Raw genomic sequence first — 23,182 nt, 5'->3', positions numbered from 1 at the left:
CCCAAAGAACAGGGCATAGCTTGAGCATCCTGGGGCAAAACCACCATGGGGATCCAAACTGGGACACCCTTGGATGCAAGGGCTGCAGGGACCAAACTTCAGGTGGCTGATGTTCTGACAGCCCCAGAGGAGGGTGGCAGTGCTTGCAAACACGCTGCAGGAAGGCAGCGAGCGCTCTCCCCTCGTTGGGCTCCATTCGGAGCCCAACGGGGGGAGAGCGCTCGCTGCCTTCCTGCAAAGATGGAGCAGTACCTCCACCCCAAACCCCCTTACCTGCTCCAGGAGAGATGGAGTGCCGTAGGGATGCAGCCAGCTCCCAGCCAGGAAAGGCCACGCACTCCCCCCAGCTCACATCCCCAAGCTGGTACATTCCCCCTTCTTCCTCTCGCCTGCAAATAAATCCTCCCCCCCTCCCAGCCTCACCATTTGCCCTCCCCAAGAGACCAGACAGGGACCAATCTGTGCTGGCTGGGGTTTTATTATTTATTAATTCGAACTTACAAAAAGAAAAAAAAAAATAATAAACCAAACAGAAGCATTTTCACACCCTGTCAAGGTCAGGGTGTAAGGAAGGGAAAAGAAGGCGATGGTTATAAAACAGGACCCCGGGGGTAAGGAAGAGGCCATGCTCTGGCCTTGTTACGCAAGGCTGCGAGGGGAGGAGGGAAGGGAAACGATGGGATTTAAGACACTGTTGGCACGACACCGCAGATGATCAGCAAAATGAGCTACTCGAGGAGGGTGGGGTGGGGGAGAGTAATCGAGTAGCTGCCCAGGCCTGCCTGCAGCCAAGCGCAGGCAGAGCAGGCTGTGCTGCAGCAGAGCCCGGCAGCTCCTCGGCTGCTTTTGAGAGAGCCTGCTGCAGCCACACTGACCCCTCGGCACTGGGAAGGCAGGTAAGCGGCTGCTGGTCCACTTTAATTGCAGCGGGGCCGAGGCAGACGCCAAGGCAGGTTTGAAAGCTTGAAATGGATGCAGCCGGCTGGCAGAGATGAGCTGGAGGAGGGGGGGGAAAAGGGAGGGGGGCCAGGACTGAGAGACGCCTGGCAGGCAGCAGCGGGCAGGGAAGCCGGCATACCTGGATCCCGCAGGATGTTGCTCCCAGCTGTTCTGCGGCAAGGGATTATCGGTCAGTGGCCTGCTGACCACCACAGGGCAGGTTCTTCCCTAACACTGAGCTCTGTCTGACGAGCCAGGCAGCAGCCCCGCTGGGCAGGACCTGGACTAGATGGGAGGCCAGCACACATCAGCTCCCAGCCGCTGGCTAGCTGCGGGAACGCACTATTTACAGCGCAAGAGCCACAGTCCTGCTGTCTTCTCCTCCCCCAGAGCCCTGGGAAGCAAGCTTATGACGCGTGGGTTCATGGCAAGTAATCCACCCCTCCTCTTGGGGCGAGCACCGCGGTGGCCCAGCTCCAACCACTGCCTCCACGTCAAAGGAAAGGAAGAGAAGCTTACTGCGCCAGCCAGATGCAGAGCCAGGAGCAAGGATGTGTTGGCAGGGAAGAAAGCTGTCCCCAGGCTACCTGCAGCTGAGTAGCAGTCTTAAGAGGGGATAAAACAACGGGATCAGCTTTTATTCAGCTCACTCATCTAAACAGACGTGTAAACACGGAGTGACAAGGAACTGGAGGGACAATGGTGCGCACACCCAGTGTCACGCACCGCTTGGGTGGAGGCTGAGCTAGCTGAAGAGCAGACATCTGCACTACCCCCTGCCTGGCGGTGAGGGCAGAGATGCCAGCCAAGCCTCCTGGAGAGACAGGGATCTTTACAGATTGTTTTTATTGATTTTTTTCTTTTTGAAGCTGTGGTATCAGCATTTGCTGGTGTTGCGATCCCCAGAGGCATGCTGCATTGCTACAGAGCAGCCCTTTGGCTGGGCAGGATGGTCCGAAAGGACGGCAGCCAGCTGGCATGCCCAGTTTGTTATGAAGAGGTCACCTGTTCCTGGTTCTTTGTAAACCTGAGCTGTTTCTTCCCTGGTCCCCCACCCCCCCAGCAGTCATTGCGGAGGAAGAGGGATGCCCCGTGGGTCAGTGACTTGACCCTCTTGCAGGTTCTTGACAAGCTGAGCAAGCCAGCGCTTTGTGGTGGTGTCATCCTTCAGGACCTGGGCGAAGGTGGTGTCCTTCAGTTGGTCAGGAAGGCACTGCCTGAGAGCTTCACGTGCCCTACATCAAGAGACAAGAAACAGGGCCCAACAAATAAACTCACAGGGGCAAGAGGGGAACAAACACCATGGGGACACGATGCTCCTTTGCCTGGGGGTCTCGCTGGCGGGGCCAGCCAAGGAAAGCACCGAGCAGCAGCACATGGCACGCGGCCAGCCAGCACAGCTCCCATCCCTCACACTAGACCCCACCAAGCCAAGCCCTCTGCCCTGACACCCATCAGTCAAGAGCCACGCAATGTCAGGAGAGGCTGAGACAACAGATACATACCCAGGGGCTCTGCGCAGAGCTGCTAATCAGCTGAGGGAATACAAACTGATTTCAAGCTGAATTTCATCTATTGGTTTCTACTGCCAACAGGCCACGTGATGCAGAAGAGGGAGAGCATAGCATACCTTCCACACCTCAGTCCCTCCCTCATACCTAGTCCAAGCTACATTTGAGCTCGGGCAGTTGTAACCTGAACAGCTTGAATCTGCACAAGCCCCACACCGTCACCGTTTCTCCCATGTACCATAAAAGCTCCTGGGACTAGCAATAAAAAAAGCAAACAGACCAAAAAAAAAATCCACCCATTTTCCACACTGAGCTAAGGGTGACGGAAGGACAGACAAGGAACTTTGACCCTCCCCCCGAATGGGCATTGTGGAGAACTGCACTTCCAAGGGAATAGGAGAAGCCCCTGCCCAAACTCCTAAAATGTTTACCTGGGGTTATCAGAAAGGCGAAGGTAGCAGCGGACGACGTGTTTCAGCAGACGTGCTGATGGCTCCTTGGAGAGCTGCAGGACCATTTTACCCTGTTTGACAGAGGCCAGTGCCACCAGTTAAAGTCTTTGTAAGAGCAGCTTCACAATCAGCAGCTACTGGGAAAGACCATTAGATCACTCACTCTGGCTTCCCACACATCAAAGCCCATTACCTTTCATCTAGATGCCCTCGCGTGGAGCCCAGCGCTCTACTTGCCAAGATGCCTTTGAGAAGAGCAGCTAGCCACGACTTGCAAAGGATTCTCCCAGCAGCTCGGGGAAAGCTTGTCTCATCTCTGTTTTGTTTTTAACTCCCCAGGACTGCTTAGTGGTCCAACTCTCTGCTAGATTAAAGAGAACCTGGGGTTTCCTCCTCGTGGAGGAAGGTGACTGTATCCCAAACACTTTGATAAGCTCAGGATGAGTCACGCTGTGAGGTGTGTTCCCAAGCTCTGTTCTCATCTGCGCTGCCTTCATTTCAATGCCCTTTTAAAACATTAACTATAGCCTGGGAAGCCATGCTGAAGGACTGGGCTCACCCACACCACGTATAGTAAGATCCACATCTGGTCTTATCACGCACCCAAGAGTTGTATTTCGTTTTTCTGTCACATCCTTCATTAAGCCATTACCAGGAAGCAAGACCAGGGCAGATCTCTCCAGCCCAGCCTCCATTTCTCACACTATGTAAGACTGCACATGGTTGCATCTTTGAATGCATGCAGCCTAGCAAACAGTGTGGACGCCCTCACACACCTGTTTTGAAGGACTTTAACAGTCTGCTTCCTCATATTTAGGAGTCCATCAGATCTGCCCAACAAGTTGGGTTTTTTCCGTGTAAAACTGTATTGGCTAGCACTAATCATTTTCTTCATTAGACAAATTCACCTGTATTTGGATATTCAGGCAGTTAGCAATTCGCAGGGCCCCCTTATCTGCCCTTTTCCAAGCTTCCTGTTCTCAGCAGTTTCCCAGGATACCAATATTTCTTCGAAATAAAGAACAACAAGCCAGAGAGCTCCTCAGACAGCTCCTAGATGGCAATTACTAACTCGCTCTTTTAAAAGCATCTAATACATGCATAACATCTTATTCTGTTATCAGCAGACAAGGAAGTAAATCATCACCCTCATGAGACAGGAATACGCTATCCCGATTTTTGAAATAGAGAACAGAAATGTCTATGACCATTTTAATCTTTCTCCATAGTGCTATGGAATATTAACCATGTCAGTGCTTCACCCACTGGTGGGATTATACCACAGCTAGGACTTCTCCCGTGCTAACACAGCTTTACAGGCCCACATCCTTCCCTGTTCATACCTTTCCCAGCCACAGGTTCTTCCTTGGTCTCCTTCCCGCCTCTCCCCTACCCCAGGGGTTCTAATTGCATCCTTCACTTTGCCCCCAAACCACATGTACTTTCATCAAAGCCGATCCTTTTCTTGAATGCAAAAATCACATCACATTGGATATTATGGATATCAGCTCACAATTGTTCATATTTTGCTGTTTAGGGGTGAATTAGGAGGTAACATTTTCTTTATGTTTGGGAAAACAGACAGACAAATAATTATTCCCAATAAAAGCATCAACATTTAGGCACAGAACCAGCATTGCAAAACGCTTAACTTAATGCTGCATTTTCTTCTCCTGAGACTGCTCTTTAAAAAGCAAACAAGCAACCACCAAACACAAAAGCACGACAATAGCTATTCCAGGGCAGACATGTATTCCCCTTGGCAAACTCAAAGATAATAAAGCTCGAATTGGGATTATTACTCCTGGGATGAACAAATTATGAGTACTCAAACTTCTCCTTCACAGGGGACAGGGAATGGACAAAAGTTGTCTGCTCTCTCTGTGTTCCAACACAAGAATTAGAGTCATAAGCAGCAGCTAGTAGGAGCCAGGTTCAAAGAGGAAAAAAAGGAGGTTGGCCTTCCAGGCAGCAAACAGCAAACTCGTGAAACTCCTCGGTAAAGGACACTGTGGACACAAAAGGCTTCCATGGGTTCAAGGGGAGAACAGGACAAACACTGGGGGTTACTGCATAGAAAGTCCACAACTGGCCTCAGAAATCCAAAGCTGAAAACAGCTGTCAGCTGCAAGACTGTTACGAAGGCAAGTATCATATACGCTTGCCCTGCTCTTACTCCTTTGCTTAACCTGCTGCTCTTTCAACCTGTTGTGGGAGGCAGAGATGGGAAATAGATCCACAGTCTGAGCTGCGTGACCATTCTCACATGAAATTAAATAAATTCACATCCAACCAACAACCTTGAAAACTCTTCTTCTTCTCTGGAGATGTTTACTTGGTTTATCTTGGGGACTTAGTATATTACAGCTAATATGTGTTCTCTTGACACGCAAATCAGAGATATACAAAAGAAACAAGCAGGAGCAGAGAGCTACAGTGTCACGAGCAGTCAGCCCAAGAATGATCTGCCCCTCTCATCCTGTGCTCCAGCCAGAGAGCAGTAAAGCATCTGCTGAAGAAGCCTGGCTGCTAGAGCATTATTTTTTTCTTTTTTTAAAGAGAGGAAACAAAATAGTCTTACCAGTATCATGGCAACATGGGAAAACCGCTCGTAAGTCTGACAGATATATGCCAGCCCTGTGTCATCCAGGAGGATTTTCTGAAGAATAAAGGTAGCAACCTAGAATGTGAAAAAAGCAGAAAAGAAAGCATATGAACAACTCATCTAACCTGAAAAGGGACAGCCTTTGTGCTCTGTTCTTTTCAAGGCGGTCCCAGAGCTGAAAGGCCTTTCAGCAGGCACCAAATGCTTTACCAGTGAAAGTTTAAAGCCAAAAGAAAATGCGGGACGCTACACAATGCTTGGCATCTCTGACTAAAGAAATGGACACAAAGCAGTCTGTACAAGATGACTGGATGAAGGTTGCATAAGACAGCAACTACTGCCGGGCCACTCAGGACAGCCTCAGGATTACGGCCACACTACACTAGTCATAGAGCAAGAAGCAGGGGAAGGACCTGTCGCTTGGCCCTGCCGTCTAGATGGAAAGCTGGTTTCAGTTTTCATCTTGAGCATTACTGATTCGTCACAAGACACATGACTTTCTGGAAGAACCTCAGCCAGCCATGTCAGCAGGCTTCACCAGAGACATGCACACAGAATAAAACCTATGGCCAGCCTACCTGGGTCATCGGACCAGTCTGACCACAGATCTGAGCTCATGGGGGAAAGAGGCCTCTGATCAGAGGAGACAACAAACTGGCCCGGTGTGGTGAACATTCCCATAACCATCACTAACAGCTGCTGCCCAACCTCTGCACTGCGTAGCTACAGCATTTGTTCTCTCAGGCCAAGGAAAGTTGATCCAACTCAGCCCTGAAAGTTACTCTGCAGGGCTGCAAAGGAGGGAACAGGTGCTGAGAGCAGTAAGGTCTTTCCCAGTAAAACTACCAAGCTCAGGAACTCCAGCTTAGTTTGGTGGTTTTGGTTTGTTTGGTTTTTGAGGAGGTAAAAACTCCACCCAGAGTTGCCCCTGCATTTGCAACAGGACACAAGCCAACTCTGCAGGTCACAGCCAGAGATAAACAACAAGTCTTAATTAGTACAAAAAGAATAGGTACCGTTTTGGAGAGTTCACTGCCAGACTCCATAATGCGTAAGCACAGAGGGATAATTTCTGTTGTCAATAAGAAATTTATCACCTCTTGCTCATCAGTTTTCACCAAGGCCCCTTGAAAGAAAAACAAAGACCAAAATCAATAAATGATAAATTGCTTCAAAAAAAAATCTCACTTCCAAAGAGGTCCTGTACTGTGTCCTCCCTCAAAATCATTAGGTCTGAATAGCAGGCAGAGCAACTGTCATCCTAAGTATGCTGCAGCACATGGCTGGAGAAGAAATCATTTCGGCAGCATAAAAGTAATGAAGCTGGGTTTGAAGGGTTGTTTGTTTTTCAGAAAGGGGATGCATTCTTGGCTCTCCCCCAGTGGTAACAAAAACACAAGAGGATCATGTCACCCACAGTGACTTCTGAGAAGAAGAAATGCATTTTAAGACCCTCATTATGCATTGAGAAAGAAATGTTTTCGGCAGAAAGAAGAAAAAAAACAACAAACCAGGATAAGGGGAAGACAGGGCAAATACACCCAAGTCAATCAATGACAAAAACCCAAAGAAAGCCCAGTCTGCACCCACCCACCCCAGTATCTATCTGGCTGGGCTGAGGGGGAAGGCTCAACAAGCCTGCAGGTGCTTGTAGTCACAGGAAACATATTTTTGACAATACATCCAGTGTTTTGTTATTAGTGAAAGGCCCAGTTTCTACACACTAAGAGGAATCTGCCTCCACTACTGATGGAAAAGGAGCAGCTCCTCCTGTTAATACTACAAGACTCAAAAGATCCCAATAAAGAGAGACCTGTGATTTTGGTCATGCAGCTCTATACCCACAGCATGAACCGCAGCCAACTTGGTAAGAAACCAGTGCTCCAGCGCTAGTTTGGCCACTTACCAATCACTCCGAGGCTCGTGAGCCGCAGATACTCAAATGGACGTGTCTTGCTAACTGTGTGCAAGAAGGGGTACAGGAAGAGAGGGATATGAGCCGCCAGAAAAGCTGACCTGTAGAAAAGGGAGAACATCCAATATGAGAGACGAGAAACACAAAGTGAGCACGCAATCCAGCGTTAACGTGCAGAGCCTCAGGTTGTTCCTGATAGACACCGTTGCTGCTGCTCCTCAAAAAAGGGTAACAGTTCAGTCTCTTATGGAAAGGTATGAAGTAAACTTTGTACTGGATGCAGCACAAAACCTAACACGTAAACTGTCAGTTACCTGCATCACTGCTCCCAGATGACCAGGAAGAGAGCACATGCTGTTGTTTTTATTATCTCTTCCTGCCACCAAAACACTCTGCTTTGTACATTCAGTGTTGCATTTCACCTTGCAGGCATTTCACCTGCACCCATGGGCAGGGACAGTCAGCCACAATGCAGATGTAAAAAGCCTCTGCATGACAGAAATCCAGACTGTCTGATGTCTAGGCATTACCACAGTTTAAATGTGTGCAGCCATCTTTCCCCAAGTCCTCACACTGCCCTCTGACAATGCCAAAAAAAAACAGACCGCACGGAGAAACCTGGAGACTGCTTTGCCAACAGAGGGAAGCTCTCTTGAATAATCATCCAACATTCTTCCTCTGTTTTCAGTTTTCAAACTTTAAACGTAAAGGTGTGTGGAGTAAAACTACCCTATTTCTTTGCATATCACCTCATGGAGGGTTGCTGTTTAACACTACTTTGCAGCAGCTGAAAAACAATTTCAGCTATGCAGCACATTCTCCTCATCAGGAACAGAAGCACGAAATCATATATCTCTGGGTAGTTTTCTTCTGAGTTTTAGCTACTGGTTTTGGCTGAACCAACATCTTCTTTTCCCTTGCTGACATCAGCTGGACACAGATTGAGAAAACCCGAGTCAGGCACTGGCTGAGGACTCCAGACATGGCTCTACTACTGCTCCCTTGCCACACACAGTCTCTGGGAAGGAGAGTCCTGCTCATTCCACCCTTTGGGCAGCTAGTCTAAATAACTGTAAGCTCATTAAAACGAGGATCCTGCACACAGCACAAAGGCACCCTTATCTCTGGCTGGGCTCCCAGGAGGTGCCACAACCCAATGTTTTGGAAATTTGCAGGATCCTAGGATGATCCAGGGAATGCAATGCATTTAGGTCCACCATAAAGCTGTCATCCTGATAATCCATGCAAACAAGTGAAACCAGCAGGCAGCTGCCTATCTTCCAGCTCTGTCCTCTGTTCCACTTCTCTCAGTAAAAAAGAAGAGAGGAGCTTACATACTTCTGGAGTCAGACAGATAGGCTTAGCTGTCAACATCAACACCTCACAAAACTCATGCACTTGGAAACGCTTACCTCGTTTCAGGATGCGATGCAACACACTGTAGTAGAGCTAAAGCATTGCAGACTCTGTTGGACTGATGGGCTGTCAAAGTCGGAGGGTTAATTGATGGATAAATATTTACAATTTCCTAAAAATTAAGAGATGAAGAAGAGTTAAAGGAGAAAAACATCAGAAGGCTGCACTAAAGCACTTGCCCAGCAAGGAACTATGACGACAGGAGATGACAGTCTGCTTTCACCAAGCATCACTTTAAAGTTACATGGCAGCCACCATGCTGCCCAGGCAAGGGCAGAGCTGGATCAGAGTCAATTTGACAAGGAGTCACAGGAATGCATTCAAACCTTAATTTCATTTAAAAAGGGTTCATTTGATTTCCTGGCTCTTTACTAGTGTAGGAACTGCTTTGTTTTCAACTTCCAGATCGAAGAGGAGTGCTGTTCTTGTGCCTAGAAGCAAAGCACACCCACTCTATTCATACTGTAGCTGCTGGTACTCTTCTAACTCAATGCAGAGGAAGCAGCTGAGGGCGAAAAATCCGATTCAGAAATCTGACTGATTCCAACTACAGTTCCCTTCTAATTTTCTTCACTTGTTTCAGGGCCACTCTGAGAACAGTTTGACATTGCCAATCTTGCACTCTTTTCTTTCCTTCTTCGAAAGAAATTACTAGATTCAGCACTGAGAGAGAGCCAGTCATCAGCTGTAGAGTATTTTGCTGCTCAGTTTAACATGAAATGCAGGTACATTCCCTTGTAAGGATCTCTGGAGCAGTGAGCAGCATTCCATTCCCCTGCTGCCCTTCCAGCGGGCTCCCTGCAAGGGCAACCTTCTGACCAGGAAGTGCTCAAGCTCATGCAAAACAAATCAAACCAGAGATCTTACAAGTAAGACTGTTGTGGCTCTGCTATGACACTGTATGAAAATAAGCAGAATGTGATCCACAGGGACCTCATATACCCAAGAACTCACCTGTTCCCCTTCCAACTACACAAGCCGTCTAAATAGAAATCTTACAGTCTCTGCACACATCAGCTTGCTAGTGATGATTAACGGCAAATGGGCTTCCCACTTCGGCTCCCCTCACCACACGATCCAACACACACCATACTCCCAGCAATGGCAATAAGGGACCCCACCAGTGCCTCCCCAGATCTGCCCCATGGGTGCACAAGCTCTGCAATGTGCTGGTGCTGCACCACAGAATAAAGATGCCACCAGTCCTACCCACCTGAAGGAGCGCTGCAATTGTGCCAAATGAGTGCCACAGCATCGGGGCAAGATCAGGCACGGACTCACGCTTCTTGCTCAGCTCCAGCAGCGCATTCTCTCGCGTCTCAGGGCTGGACAACTCATTGATCCACTGGTAGATCTTTTCACGGTCAACCTGAGCCAGCGCTGTTGGCACAGGCTGGGAGGGAGACGAGAAAACTTCAGTCCAAACATTTTACTCAAATCTCACCCAAACCCTTCCCACAACCTGGCAGATAAGCAAAAAAGTGCTCAAGAAACTCCTGACTGGGGGTGGAGGAATTAAAGCTGTATTAAGATGTTCTGGATATGGATCCCTTCCTTAGATTAATCTTATTATTTCGCCTATTTGAAATACAAAGGTTTTACTTTCTGGCCTGACTCATTAGGACAGTCTTTCATAATCAGCCTATCAAGTAGTACCTTGTAACTTCATTCAGCAATATAAGACAGCCATGCTGCTACCTGTCTGTGCCAGCAGAGCTCCCAGGGAGGTCACACATACTTTAGCCAACTATAATTTGCCCCACCTGCATTTAGCACACATTCATTTCATGCTTCAAGTACAAGCTTCCACAAACTCAAAGTAAAGCAGACACTACCTCTCCAAAAACATCCAGGACATTGGAACCTGCCAATCGGATTCACTCAACGTACATGAGAAAAATATTCATACAAATACTAGAAAAATTCTCCTATGTATCTCATCCTATGTATCTTGTTTACATGCATGGAGCTAAAAGGGAATTTTTCAAGACTGATTTTGTGCAAAAATTCCTGTTCAAAATAAACCCAGGGAAGGGCAGATTTGTATTCGCAGTCAAGGCACATTTTCTACTACTTAGGAGAAACGCATGATTTCTCTTCTGTCTTTCTTGGAACATCAGGGAAAGAACAGCATCAAGGCCAACAAGTTTTCAAGCCAAAAAAAAATGAGGGAGCACTGGGAAGGAAAGGAAGAGAAAGGAGGACTGTGGAATTGTTGCATAGTCTCTGTGGAGAGGGCAAGGCACAAGTCTTTCAATGTAAGTTCATCTCATGCCTCTACTGGCACAAGCAGTACTCAAGGTGGAAACAAACGCTCAGCAGGCTTCCTAACCAGACATTTTGGTGATTCAGATACAAAATTGTGAGGAAGACAAACATCAACATTAAAACCTCCTGTGTGAATGCTTCCAAAAGCCAGTTCAGAACCTATTCAAACATTCTGCCACAGCGCTTACTACTCAAGTAAAGCACAGCCCTGTTGGTATGCTACTGCTCCAGAGCTAGCCTGCATGCAACCAGCATCCCCAAGTGTACGGCAATCACAGCTGGGAACAGAGAATGGACCATATTTCATTTCTTTTTTTTAGAACTCAGACTGAAACTCTTCATGCACTTACCACAACAGATGTGAGCGCTGCCTGTACCACACTGACAACAACACTACTACTAAGCAGCTCACTGAGGCACTGAAGAGAACACAAAGGAGTTCAGGAATTGAAAGTGGCTGTAACCTAACCTGAAACTATATGCCAGAGTCAGGCTCCCAGAACTGCAGGAGGGATGAAGGGAGACTTATTAATCTTTGGCAGGCACATCCAGAGCTTTCTGTCTCTATTTCTGCAAAGGTTTCCCTTCTTCGTTCATCCACATATTATATCTATAGTCATGTCCAAAGAGATTCTTCCCCAGCTATGTGATTCTCTCTCCCCCAGCCACTTCCATCGTATTATTTCACGTAAATGTCTATATATAAGCCAATGTGCTGTTAGCAATCCCTACACTCTTGGGGGTCAAATACCTTTTTAGCTCTTCATCTTTCCTCCTATCCTCTTTTTTCTCGTCTACTCAATTTTATTTTTTTTCCCCAGAACTTCACAGTAAATTAGTAATACTGAGAAATTTATTGTGCTCTTATAGCTGGGAGTGCAATTCCAATGGCAACTCCAACACTGAAGCTCAGAAAGAGAGAGAGAGAATGAACAAAGCTCATTTCTTTTCATTTGGGATGGTAGAGTGACAAGCAGTGTAGCAATAATGTTGTTACAATTGTGTTATCTAAAGCTTCCATCTATTTTTCTAGACTCACTGGAAGTTTCAGTTCCTGTAAGCTTAAATACATCGACCCTTTAAAAGCACAATCATGTGTTTGTGATCCCTAGAGAACACTAAGTAGATTTTCCACACAATTAAGTTTATGATATCCAATATCTGTCTTAGCCAGAACTAACTGCTTTTCACAGGCTCTACGGTTGCTCCTCTCATTTTAGTTTAAATTGAAAGATACATTTTTTCCTAATCTCCTACTTTATTGTTGTTCCCCCTTCTCCCTCTAAAACCCAAAATTCTGGGGAACCCTGAGGGCTACACACAAATCCTGCAAGCTCCGAGACAGAACCCTGCGAGGCAGGCTTTTTTTTTTTTCCAAACAGGGAGAGCAAAAGTTCTCAACACAGCACAAACTAGCCACCTTTGCATCATGAAAGATCTTGTAACACCTTCCTCAACAGAAACGGCACTACCTCAAATATGCACGCCCAATTACACCTCCAACAAACCGGATTTAGGCAACTGGCTTTCTCTTCCTAATTGAGCAGTGGCTGCTAGGCAAACGGTAAAAGTACTGGTCAACTAAAGTAGAACATCAACTAACTGGATACCTGTGCTTTTTAAACTATTTTGATGGATCACCAACTCAAAATGAACTTTGAATTTCAATAGCAGGTTTGTATTGAGCTTTCAACGCCTTACTGCTAGTTACAGCTATATTTATTAGTTTTAGCCTGTTCTCGAGCCTCTAGCACATTATGCTGTCTTCAGGTCTGAAACAGAAGTGTCAGCTCTGCCACCAGCATCACTGTTGTCATGGTTTCAGCTGGGATAGAGTTAACTTTCTTACTAGCAGCTGGTATAGTGCTATCTTTTAGATTTGGGATGAAAGCGATGATAGCGCACTGATGGTTTTGGTTGTTGCTAAGCAGTCAAGGCCTTTTCTGCTCCTCACACAGCCTCACCAAAGAGTAGGCTGCGGATGCACAAGAAGTGCAGGGGACACAGCCAGGACAGTTGACCCCAACTGAGTGAAGGGATATTCCATACCATATGACATGGTGCTCAGTATACGAAGCTAGGAGAAGAAAAAGGAAGGGGGAAGACGTTTGGAGTTACGGTGCTTGTCTTCCTAAGTAACTGATACGTGTGATGGAGCCCTACTTTCCTGGGGATGGCTGAACATCTGCCCGATGATGGGAAGCAGCGAATGAATTCCTTGGTTTTGCTTTGCTTGTGTGCGTGGCTTTTGTTCTACTTATTAAACTGCCTTTACCTCAACCCACGAGTTTTCTCACTTTTACTCTTCTCATTCTCTTCCCCATCCCAACTGGGGGAGTGAGACAGTGGCTGCGCGGTCCTAGCTTCTGCCTGGGGTTAAACCACAACAACTTTATAAAGACCAATGCTCTGGCTTACCACAGCTTTATCGCAACAGCACTCACAACACCCAAAGAGATTCCTGAGCCAATTCATGACCCTACTAAGAGGTAATGTTATTTACTGCAGCTCCCAAGCACATCTCCAGAGCCAGCCTTCTCTGTCACCTTTAGTCTAAGCATACTAACCAACTGTGGTAGGAAACACTTCAATACAGAACCACCAGGTGGCATGAATTACATATAAATTAAATATACATTTAAGTGAGTCCCCAAGTTGATTTCTATTCCTGAAACAGATTATTTTGTAACACAGATAGAGGATTAATGGAAGATACAACAGTCCCTCATGCATTTCAACAAGCACTTAGGAATTACATTGTTATAAAAATGTAAATGCTGATTAAGAGAGTTCTTTATGATCTTGCATACCCTTCTATGCTCCAGTGTCACTAAAGTGTCACTTTAAACCAGAAGTATTTGCCAGCACTCCAAGAACCAATTTAAAGTCTCGAACACTCAAACAAAGTGGGAAGACTTAAAAAGTTCTCTTAACTCCTGTTCATAAGTACTTTACTCACTCTTGTTAGTCTAAGCAGATCTTTGAGCAAAGGTCATTTGAAAACAGCCGTAACTGCTGGTCTTGCAATATACCTCCCAAACCCAATACACACCAGAGGCTCAATCAACTCTAGGAAGCCTTACACATGCAATGAACGTGCACTTGCAGAAGGGAAAAACAAAACACAAACCTGCTCAGATGGCAGATAAGATGCAATAACCACACACATTCAAACTCAGCTTCCATTTTTTAACCCAACCAGCCAAGATACCATTCCACTCCCACCAGCCTGAACATCAGGCAGCATCCCATCCCACCACGGCAGCTTCCTGAGAGGGAGGACATCAAGCACCAGCTACACACAGCACTGCAAGGTACTGGGGAAAAAGGAAAGAAGGAACAGGCAGTCTCTGCCTTTCCTCCCGCTTCCCTGCCGCCCTGAGGAACTTTTTGCTACCTCCTCTTTCCCTCTGCAGTCAAGACCAAAAGTAAAAGAGCTCCCCAGAAAATAGAGTGGGTGTCTAGGCACACAGGAGGCATCCAGGCGCAAGGAGGGAGGGCGGCAGGAGGGAAGGAGGGAAAAGCCTATGTGATACACGCCGGGCAGGAGGAGGACAGCCCAGGGACCCAGCAGGGAAGCCCTCCTGGCCCCTGTGCGAGCCACACAGTCCCCACAAGCAGCAGATAAAGCCACGGCCGCCACGGGGAGGTCCACAGGAGCCCACAGGGGAGTAGCTGGGACAAGGAGGCCTACCCACTACCAAAGCCATCCCGCCACCGGGGCGCTGAGGGGAAGGAGGCCACAACCCCCCATAGACCCGCTCCCCGCGCGGCCTAGCGCCACCGGGGTCCCATCCCCAACCCCACCCACGCCCCACCGGAGCACGGAACCGCGCCTCACCGCGGCCGTGGCCAAGCTGTGCATGGTGGGAGCAGCGCTCAATGCCGGGCCCGCCTCAGGAGGCCGCCGCCATCGACCCAAGACCCGCCCTGACCCCTCACCCCGCGCGCAAGGGATGCTGGGATAGCGCGCGGGGGGGAGGGGGGTGAGCGGAGGGCTGCGCGCATGCGCGCAGGTGGGGCGGGGGCTAAGCCGCATGCGCGCCGCCGCGCTGACGTCAGCGTGCGTGCGTGCGGTGTCTGGCGCTGCTGGCCGGTTCCCGCCATCCGCCGCCGCCGCCCCCCCCCCCTTCCCCTTCCCCCCCTCCCCCTCAGCGGCACCGGGACGCAGGTACCGGGGCTCGGACCCCCCCCCCTTCGCCTTCCTACCTCCCGCCTCGCCGCTCCGGGGCCGCTCCCGGGCCGGGCCGCCGTACGGCGCCTCTCCTCACGGCGGCCCGGCCCGGGAGCGGCCCCGGAGCGACGAGGCGGGAGACGCGGCCCTCATCCCCTCCGCGTCACCATGTCCGTGAGGGGGACCCTCCTCCGCGGCCCCTCCCGGGGCCGCTTCATTCATTTCTTCTAATTAATTTATTTTTTAAAATTATTTAAAATAACCCCCTCTTCCCCCCACCCCCGCCGTGCTGACCGGGAGCCCGCGGCGGTGTGCGCGCGTGTGTGTTGGGGGGGACACGACTGTTTCTCGTTTTAAGTCGCTTTAAGTGTTACCGAGAAGTTCTGTGGGTTGCGGCGGCTCGGCTCGCAGCAGTTGAGGGATCGGCGTGTTGCTGACCAAAGTGGGAGAGGTTTTATTAATCTTAAGTTTATTAAGCTGAAGTTTCCTCCTGTCTAACTTTCCTTCACTGCGTTTAAAAATGCCGGCCAAACACTTCTACCAAGCTTCCACAGAAACTTTAATCCACATTTACATCTCTCTCTCTCTGTAAATACTCTTTGGCCTGCCCAGTTATGTGTTTCTCCTTTTTTAACAGGTTTTAAAGGTGGAGTGCGCTCGCTCTTTCCCGTGAGAAAGCATGGCTCCGCTCAAGGTGCACGGACCTGTCCGGATGCGCAGCATGCAGACTGGGATTACAAAGTGGAAAGAAGGGAGCTTTGAAATTGTGGAGAAGGACAACAAAGTGAGTCTAGTGGTTCACTACAATGTTGGAGGAATTCCAAAGACATTTCAGGTACACCAAATATTAAGGCTTTTGTTTGAGCAGTGCATGGATTGTGCTCTTTTGTGAACAGCTGTCTTCTTCAAGGCTATTAAGTGTCACACAAACTTCCCTCTGTCACAGCATCTTGTTCCTCGTTTCCTGAACACTAATCCCTTTGTGTAGCTCTTTTGTAAATTATTCCCGTGTATTGTTAAAGGATCCATCGAGGTCAGCATCGAGATACCACTGAATGGGAAAAACCAAAAAGCAGGAAAAAAGTTACCAAAGTACATAGCATCATGGCTCATATCTTTAGATTCTTGGAATGTGTAACCTTACTGTTACCGGTCCATTTGCAGAATCTGCAGGTGAAGATCCTGAACGCTTTGTGCTAGCAGTTTTCACAGCTGAAGAGCATTTGTGTTAACACACTTGTAACCTTTCTGCTTGTTTATACAAGACTCTGCTGAAAAGCAGTTGTTACAGTTTTAGGTTTTAAAAATGTCAGGCAATGTGGTTTCCTCACTGGGAGACTGATGCAGATCACTGTTAAAGTGTCTCTTGCAACATTCAGACTAAATTGCCTTTTTTTTTTTCATTCTACTGTTGTTTTCAGCTCAGTCTTCCTAGGTTTTTTGTGCAAAATGCCCCAAAAAGAATGTGAAGGAGTGTTTTCCTGTAAGAAATTTCCATATGACTTAAAAATATGTAGAGTATGTAAGACCAGTTGGAAAAAAAAATCCTATCTTATTTAGTAACTTTGTAAACTGATCTAAATGTTGGCTTCTGCTTTTTCATGCCACTGTTGCTTTTCATCAGTAGTGTTCACCAGACTTTTCTCTGAGCCATTTAGTTCTGTGTGAGGACTTGGTGAAAAAAGTTCACTTTATTTTTGAAAGATCAGGTTTTGCTGCCTTAGTGTGCTGAAAAGTCTCAGCAAAGAATTTGGCAGGCTGTGTTGCTCTCGGAATCAAGGTGTGAGAAAATCGTTAGCTGTGGGTAGTTCCTAACTCTGTTACTGAAGACTTGAAAAGGATCGTCTGCCTTATCAACGTGTGATGCTGTGACTGCACGTTTGATTTAATCCAGTGTTGGACCGCGTTGCTTCTGAGAAGACTGATCTCCTGTTCTCCTTGTACCTTCCCTGGGTGCTTGTTCTCACGCGCTCTTTTGTGCCTGGATGAGTGTTGACGTTGTGTGACAGTGACTCGAAAGGTGGTTCCATGGGGAGGATGAGCCTATGGAACAGCTTGCCATGGCCTAAAGGGGCAGGTTTTGTTCCCAGCCTCTTACATGTGCTGGCTCTGGCATTCATCGGATCTCTCTGTGAGCTCAGTGGATGGTTTTCATGTGAATTAATTTGGGGAAAGGACCAAATGCGAGATCTGGTGGAGGGGGTAATAGGGCACCATGCAGCTGGCACCGCAGCGGAGGAGGAGGAGGAAATGCTGCATCTTTACACCTATTGTTTTTGTCTGGATGGTGGTTATTTTTCAGTGGAATCTGCTTTCTGGTCCTGTTCATCTTGAAGCAACACAGGACACCAGCACCAGAGTGTTGGTGGGAGCGAGCCGCAGGCAGGGAGAGCTGCCTGCCCCTTGTGCTGCAGGCATGTGCTTGAGTGTAGTTTGTGTGAGCTGGCCCCAGTCTGTCACAGTGCTCTTGCCTGCTGCTTCAGGTGTGGCAAATTCCTGATAATTTTGCTTTAGAAAGTAGCGTTCTCTTTTTTTTTTTTTTTTTTTTGACAAGTTGCTCTGGGATAAAAGTGGGTGATTTACCCACGTGTTTTCCCTTTTCTGTAATGGAACATTTGAATGGATCCAGGGTTAAACTTCTTTCTACAGTGACTGGTGCATCATCAAATATCTTACGTCAAATGATACGTTTTGATGATGTTTCAGGGCTTTGGCTAAGTTGTCCTAGATGCTAGATAAGTATTAAGAGAAATACTTTGTTTACCCCCACCTCCCAAGACTTTGTGGCACTGACTGGGTCATAACAAGTGCATGGAGAGTATGGATGGAGCCCTCTCATAATAGCATTTTGAGTTGAAATAGGTTGTTTTGCACTGAGGTGGTGAAGTAACTGTAATCCCTTTGCACTGGGCTTAGTATTTTAGGAGAGGATGAAAAATTTGGAGCGCCCTTTTCAATTCTTAGGTCTTTGAAGGCATTTTTAGCTTATATTTAAAAAAAAAAAAACAAACCCACAACAAAACAACCATCCTCCCCAAAAAATCGCCAAAGTACAAGGATTGAGCACAAAGTATTTCAGAAGCATGATTTTCCCAGCAAAATAAACCCTTATTTTCCGATTGAGGTGTTTTTCCAGACTTTCTTATAAACTGCTGTGTCTAGATTGACTTTCCAAGAAGCTAGAGATCTGCATAGAAAAAAAGAAATGTCACTGATGGACGCGGAGTACCTCTTACTATCTCAGTCTTTTATAGACCTGAATAAATTTAAATAAAAATTGGGAATAATTTTTATTTTTAAACTTGTGTGTAATTTGAAGGAGGCAAGCCAGGTTTTAGAGCAACGTATAGCGAAACTTTTGTGTTAGACATGAACACTAATTACACTCTATTAATTCAACATCGTTATTTAGGTCAGTAGTATGGCAGTATGCAGGTCAGGCCAAATTAGGCGAAGACTCCAATCTGATGGGCAGCATTTTACCATGTCCTGTGTTGTGCCTGGTGACCTTGGCTGTGGTTTCCAATCTTGCATGAAGCACTGAGTATAGCAATATACTGGCACAGAGGTCATTGTGTAGCTAGTGCCCGATCTTAGGCAAGGCTAAAGAAGCAGCAACAAAATGAAGAATTAAGTGAAAAAGGACAAGGGAATTGAAAATGAGGGTGTGCTTAGATATGGGTTGTTGAACTTCCATGCAGCCTGCAGGTGTGAGACATTCTTTTGCTTTAGGAGTTACCCTCAACCTGCGTGAATAGTAGAGCCTTTGCTGAGCAGCCAGTTCTTATAGGTGGTTTAGCATGAAGTGACAATTAAGTAATTCTATAATAAAGTAGCACCGGCATTATTAGGGAGCACAAATTCTTATTAAAATTCTTGTGCTTGACCATAACCCTGAAAGTTTTGACACCACTTAATTGCTATAATGTTGCATATAGACTAAGCAAGTTTCTTATTGACTTACTCCCTCAACAAATTTTTTAAGCTATGTCAAATCTGTCTTTCCTGTGAGCAAACTATTAGGTGAGTAGAAGTTTGTACTTAATGTTTAAAACTTTCCCCATCTTAAATTAAATTATATTTCAAACTTGATGTGGAAGTTTCAGACAGCTAAATTGGACTGCATGAAGCTCTTGCTCCTTCACATTCAAAAATGTCACGCTCAATAGCAAAATAAGTTTCAGAAGGCTTTTCCAGGAATATAGGAACCAATGAGCTGTAATGATACTGTCCTTTCAGTCCTGTCAGCCTCCAAGATAACTGATTGCATTAATTCTGTGAGGCTTAGTGTTTGCTTGAAATGGACCAAGAAGTATTTTGGTGCAAGTGCCTCTTACCCTCTCTCTTTGAAGTGTTTTGTTTGAATTTGTAAGTGTTTTGGCCTTTTAAAAATGGATTGATGTTTATAGTCACTTTCTTGTTTTCAGCTAAGCCATAATATTAAAACTGTGACCTTAAGACCAAATGGTAGAAAACTGTGCTGCCTGATGCTAACGCTAAAGGATACCAGCTTCCTGACGATTGATAAGGTACCATTTAAAGATGCAAATGAAATGCGGATGTATTTGGATGCGGTCCATCAAGACAGGGTTCATACTGGTAAGTGCAATTGTTGTAAATCATGTTAATCGCAGTTTGGAGAGGGGTTGGTGCTGTGTTTTCTTTTTTTTTCACCTTTAGTGATTTTGTCCTCCTTGTGTTACTGACTCTTCACCTTTGTGTAAATGCTTCTTTCTCGTGCTGAACCTCAATTTTTGCTATATGCCTTGCTGCTAATGTCACTTTGTCACACTGAACAATAAGCAGAGATTAAACATGTAGGGATTGTTTATGTTGTAAGAATGTTGATATTTGAAAAACTCTTGTCTGTTAATCACGCAGGCGCATAGTCCCTTTCCTTTTTTTTAACTTTTGTTTTATTTTGTTCTTTTTACGGGTAGGAACTTTACTGCCAACTGAGTAAATGACCAATATAAGGGATATCCATAAACATGTGCTTATGTCTGCGCACTCAGAGTATCATACTGTCTGTTGGCAAGAAACCTAGTGTGTCCCTTCCAAAATCAACTCCAGCTAAATAACATCTTACAAATAAGAATGCCAATCAGTTAAATGACGATCAGATAAAATGTTGTGTACTTTTCCTGTCAGCTGGGAAACCCTCTCAGGGATCTGGCAGCTTTGGAGGTGTTCTGGGCAGCAGGACCACACAGAAGGAAACTAACAGGCAATTCTCTTATATAGAGAACCAGGTTTGTTTAATTGTTCAGATTTTTCCTCTCCTTTAATTTTATTTCATTCATTTCCTCCTCTCGTTCTCTTATTGTATGTTGTAATAGCACGGTAAATACTCATTTTGCATCCAAAGTCTTTGTAATCTAGAGGGCTTGGAATAGATGTATACAGGGTGGTTGGCAACGGTGTGTCTTGCTCGTGAGGAGCCATGCATTCTGTGTGAATAAGAAAGGTCAGTGTCTGGCTGTGGAAGACAGAATGTGTTCTTCGTGCTGAGCTATCAGTCAGGCAGTGAAGGAGCAGAAATAGAGGGAAAAGTACACGATTAAGACTTGCTTCTCACGTAGTTATGAATATCTCTTTGTTTATACTGAACACCTTACATAGCAACTGAATGTGTTATAGTCAGCATAGGTCTTAATGAGTTTAAGCAGACTTCAGCCAAATGTGTATATTGAAAAACTGCTCACCCAATTTTGTATCGGAATAAAGTTATTGAATTTGTGGCAGTCTGCTCAGTTTTTTGTGTAAATTTTGCAGACTTTTCCCTGAAAATGGTTCTCCTTAAAAATACTTTGGTTCTTCCTTTTCTCCCTGCATAACACAGATTTCATGGTGTATCTACCGGCTTTAATTTTCTGTGTTATCTCTGTGAATACACTTGTATTACCGCCCTGAGGGAGAATATTTTTGACGTTGTCCCAAAACAAACTTTACATGTTACTTAAAGGCAATCTCACAATAAAAACTCTAAGGCTGTGTATACAGTGTTAAGATTAGACATGTTTAGTTTTCAAGTCAAAATTGACCAGCATTCCTTAGTCAACCAGCTGTTAGCTCTTTCCATTGCATTACATGTGGCACCTGCTTGGCCCAGGGCTGTCAGGGCACTGTTCTAATTGTGTGGTTTTTAATACGGCTGCTATTGGGTTTTTTTGTTTGTTTGTTCTTTAATACCGCTCAGGATTGATCTGGGGATAGTTAGGAATCATGCCTTGGATTTTGTAATGTCAAAGCACATAAAGGAGATTTTAAGAACTAAAGTTAACTGACCTACCGTTGGAAAGTCAGAAGGGAAATTGGTTGCTGCAGTAGAGTTTCATGTTTATGACTTGCACTGATATCGTCAAAATTTTACCTGTGTCTAATTAGTGTTAAACTCTTTTAATCTTTTGCAAGTAGCATTTTTCTGCTTTTGGATGCTACACTGTAGCAAGTAAAGCAGTGGTGTAAATGCTAGATTAGACTAAAGATGGTAATATTTATCACTATTTTGGTTGTTTCCCACTCCGCTTTGGTTTTGCAGACTCCTCCCAAAAGAGTGACTGTGGAAAGTAAGGAGGAAAATACATTTCGCAAGGTGCTGGGTACCCCAGCCAGAGCATCTGTTAAGAATTCTGCTGGAACTGGAACACCTAGCAACAGGGTGAATGTTTCAGCATCTCCTGCGTCATCAGTCCCTCACAGAACAAGCTTGTTGGAGAATCGGTAGGAGTGTTATCCTCTTGTTATGATATGGTTAAAATTTAGCTCTTTATACAGCTGCAGGCGGAACTCAGTACCCCTAGAAGTAAGAAGGGAATGTGTTTCTTCCTCTGGTTTTACTGTTGCTTTTAACAGGATGTTAATACGTGCTTTTCTAGCCTCTGGCTGGTACTGGCACTGGAGCTTTATCAACAACTTAGAGTTGGGCAGAGCAAATTCTTCTCTGTATGCTGTTTTATGAAAGTAGAGATTGTGGAAGATAGGTGCAAAATGCACAGAAAGCATTGAGGAGTTCTGGGCAGTTGGAAGAGGATCACTTAGTAGCCTTTCTGAAAGAATGACCACTTCAAAAATTTTCTGTTATCAGTGAAAAGAGGAAAAGAACACAACTTCCTGGTTCAGAAATGAGTGAAGATTATCCCAAAGAGAATGATTCTTCAACGTAAGTAACCGTTTTTTCTAGTTTTAAACTCCTTCTTTGTTTGTAAAGATAACTTTTTCTGAAAAGAATGCTTGAGTATTTGCTATCTCAGCAACATGGTACAGGCCAATAGTCAACTTCTGAACACACAGGGTGCTTGAAATGGGGTTTGCATTCAGGATTAATGAGGGAAATATAACCTGCTCTAGCAGTTGTTTTACAGGAACTAGCACATGCAAATTTTGTGTCATCTTTCTTTTCTCAGTGTAGTCAGGATTGTCATAGATGCTATATATGTATAGCAATTGGTACCTTCTTTATTGAACTCTGACCCTTTACAAAACGAAATTCATAAAGGGAAATTGCCATTTGGAGAATAAGCTCGCTGTGTTTGAAATCACATTTAACCATAAGTAAGAAAGCCTCTTTAAATCAATTGGTTAAACTTATCTGCGAGTAAAGTTTAACAGTTCCATAGTCAAGTATTGAAGGTGACGGAAGAGAAATGCTTTAAAACAAGTTGTAAATATCAAGCAGGAATATCCTGTATCTTCTATAACTGCACTGACTTCCACTTTTGTTTATCTGTAGGAATAATAAAGCCTTGAGTGATCCAGCATGGAAGTACTTGAACAGCAGCAGAGAAAAACAGTTGAATCTGAAGCAGGCAGAGGAAAATAGGACATCAGGTAAAAAAAAAATTAAAAAAAGTAAAGCCAAATGATATCTGGCTTTGACCACTACAATTTTACCCATTTGAT

The 23,182-nt window shown here is 45.6% G+C and overlaps 2 protein-coding genes across 7 annotated transcripts in view; one reads left to right on the top strand and one right to left on the bottom strand.

Annotated features, from left to right (window-relative positions):
* Positions 1-462: 462 nt before the first annotated feature.
* CNOT9 (CCR4-NOT transcription complex subunit 9) lies at positions 463-15,076 on the bottom strand. 2 transcript variants are annotated; one of them, XM_054209607.1, is made up of 8 exons: positions 14,948-15,076; positions 10,052-10,231; positions 8,835-8,950; positions 7,414-7,523; positions 6,524-6,633; positions 5,484-5,582; positions 2,882-2,973; positions 463-2,174 (listed from the first exon to the last, which is right to left on the bottom strand). In XM_054209607.1, the coding sequence occupies exons 1-8, from the start codon at positions 14,969-14,971 to the stop codon at positions 2,006-2,008; spliced, it is 900 nt and encodes a 299-aa protein (XP_054065582.1). In that variant the 5' UTR covers positions 14,972-15,076; the 3' UTR covers positions 463-2,005. The 2 variants fall into 2 exon arrangements, with proteins under 2 accessions (XP_054065582.1, XP_054065580.1); XM_054209605.1 differs by having other exon boundaries at positions 463-2,181; positions 2,883-2,973.
* Positions 15,077-15,234: 158 nt separating this feature from the next.
* The window catches only part of USP37 (ubiquitin specific peptidase 37), a 35,948-nt gene continuing 28,000 nt past the window's right edge, over positions 15,235-23,182 (top strand). The window contains exons 1-7 of one of the 5 annotated variants that reach the window (XM_054209055.1): positions 15,235-15,277; positions 15,918-16,115; positions 19,708-19,879; positions 20,432-20,532; positions 21,822-22,003; positions 22,368-22,442; positions 23,013-23,110. In XM_054209055.1, the coding sequence (XP_054065030.1) occupies positions 15,960-16,115; positions 19,708-19,879; positions 20,432-20,532; positions 21,822-22,003; positions 22,368-22,442; positions 23,013-23,110 (784 nt within the window). In that variant the 5' untranslated portion in view covers positions 15,235-15,277; positions 15,918-15,959. Of the gene's footprint in view, positions 15,278-15,668; positions 15,732-15,917; positions 16,116-17,582; positions 17,695-19,707; positions 19,880-20,431; positions 20,533-21,821; positions 22,004-22,367; positions 22,443-23,012; positions 23,111-23,182 lie in introns of those variants that run through there. The other 4 variants (XM_054209057.1, XM_054209054.1, XM_054209056.1 and 1 more) reach the window with 4 other exon arrangements.

Source organism: Rissa tridactyla, chromosome 7 (assembly GCF_028500815.1).
Source record: "Rissa tridactyla isolate bRisTri1 chromosome 7, bRisTri1.patW.cur.20221130, whole genome shotgun sequence".
NCBI lineage: Eukaryota > Metazoa > Chordata > Aves > Charadriiformes > Laridae > Rissa > Rissa tridactyla.
This window is presented reverse-complemented; position numbering and strand designations above follow the sequence as displayed.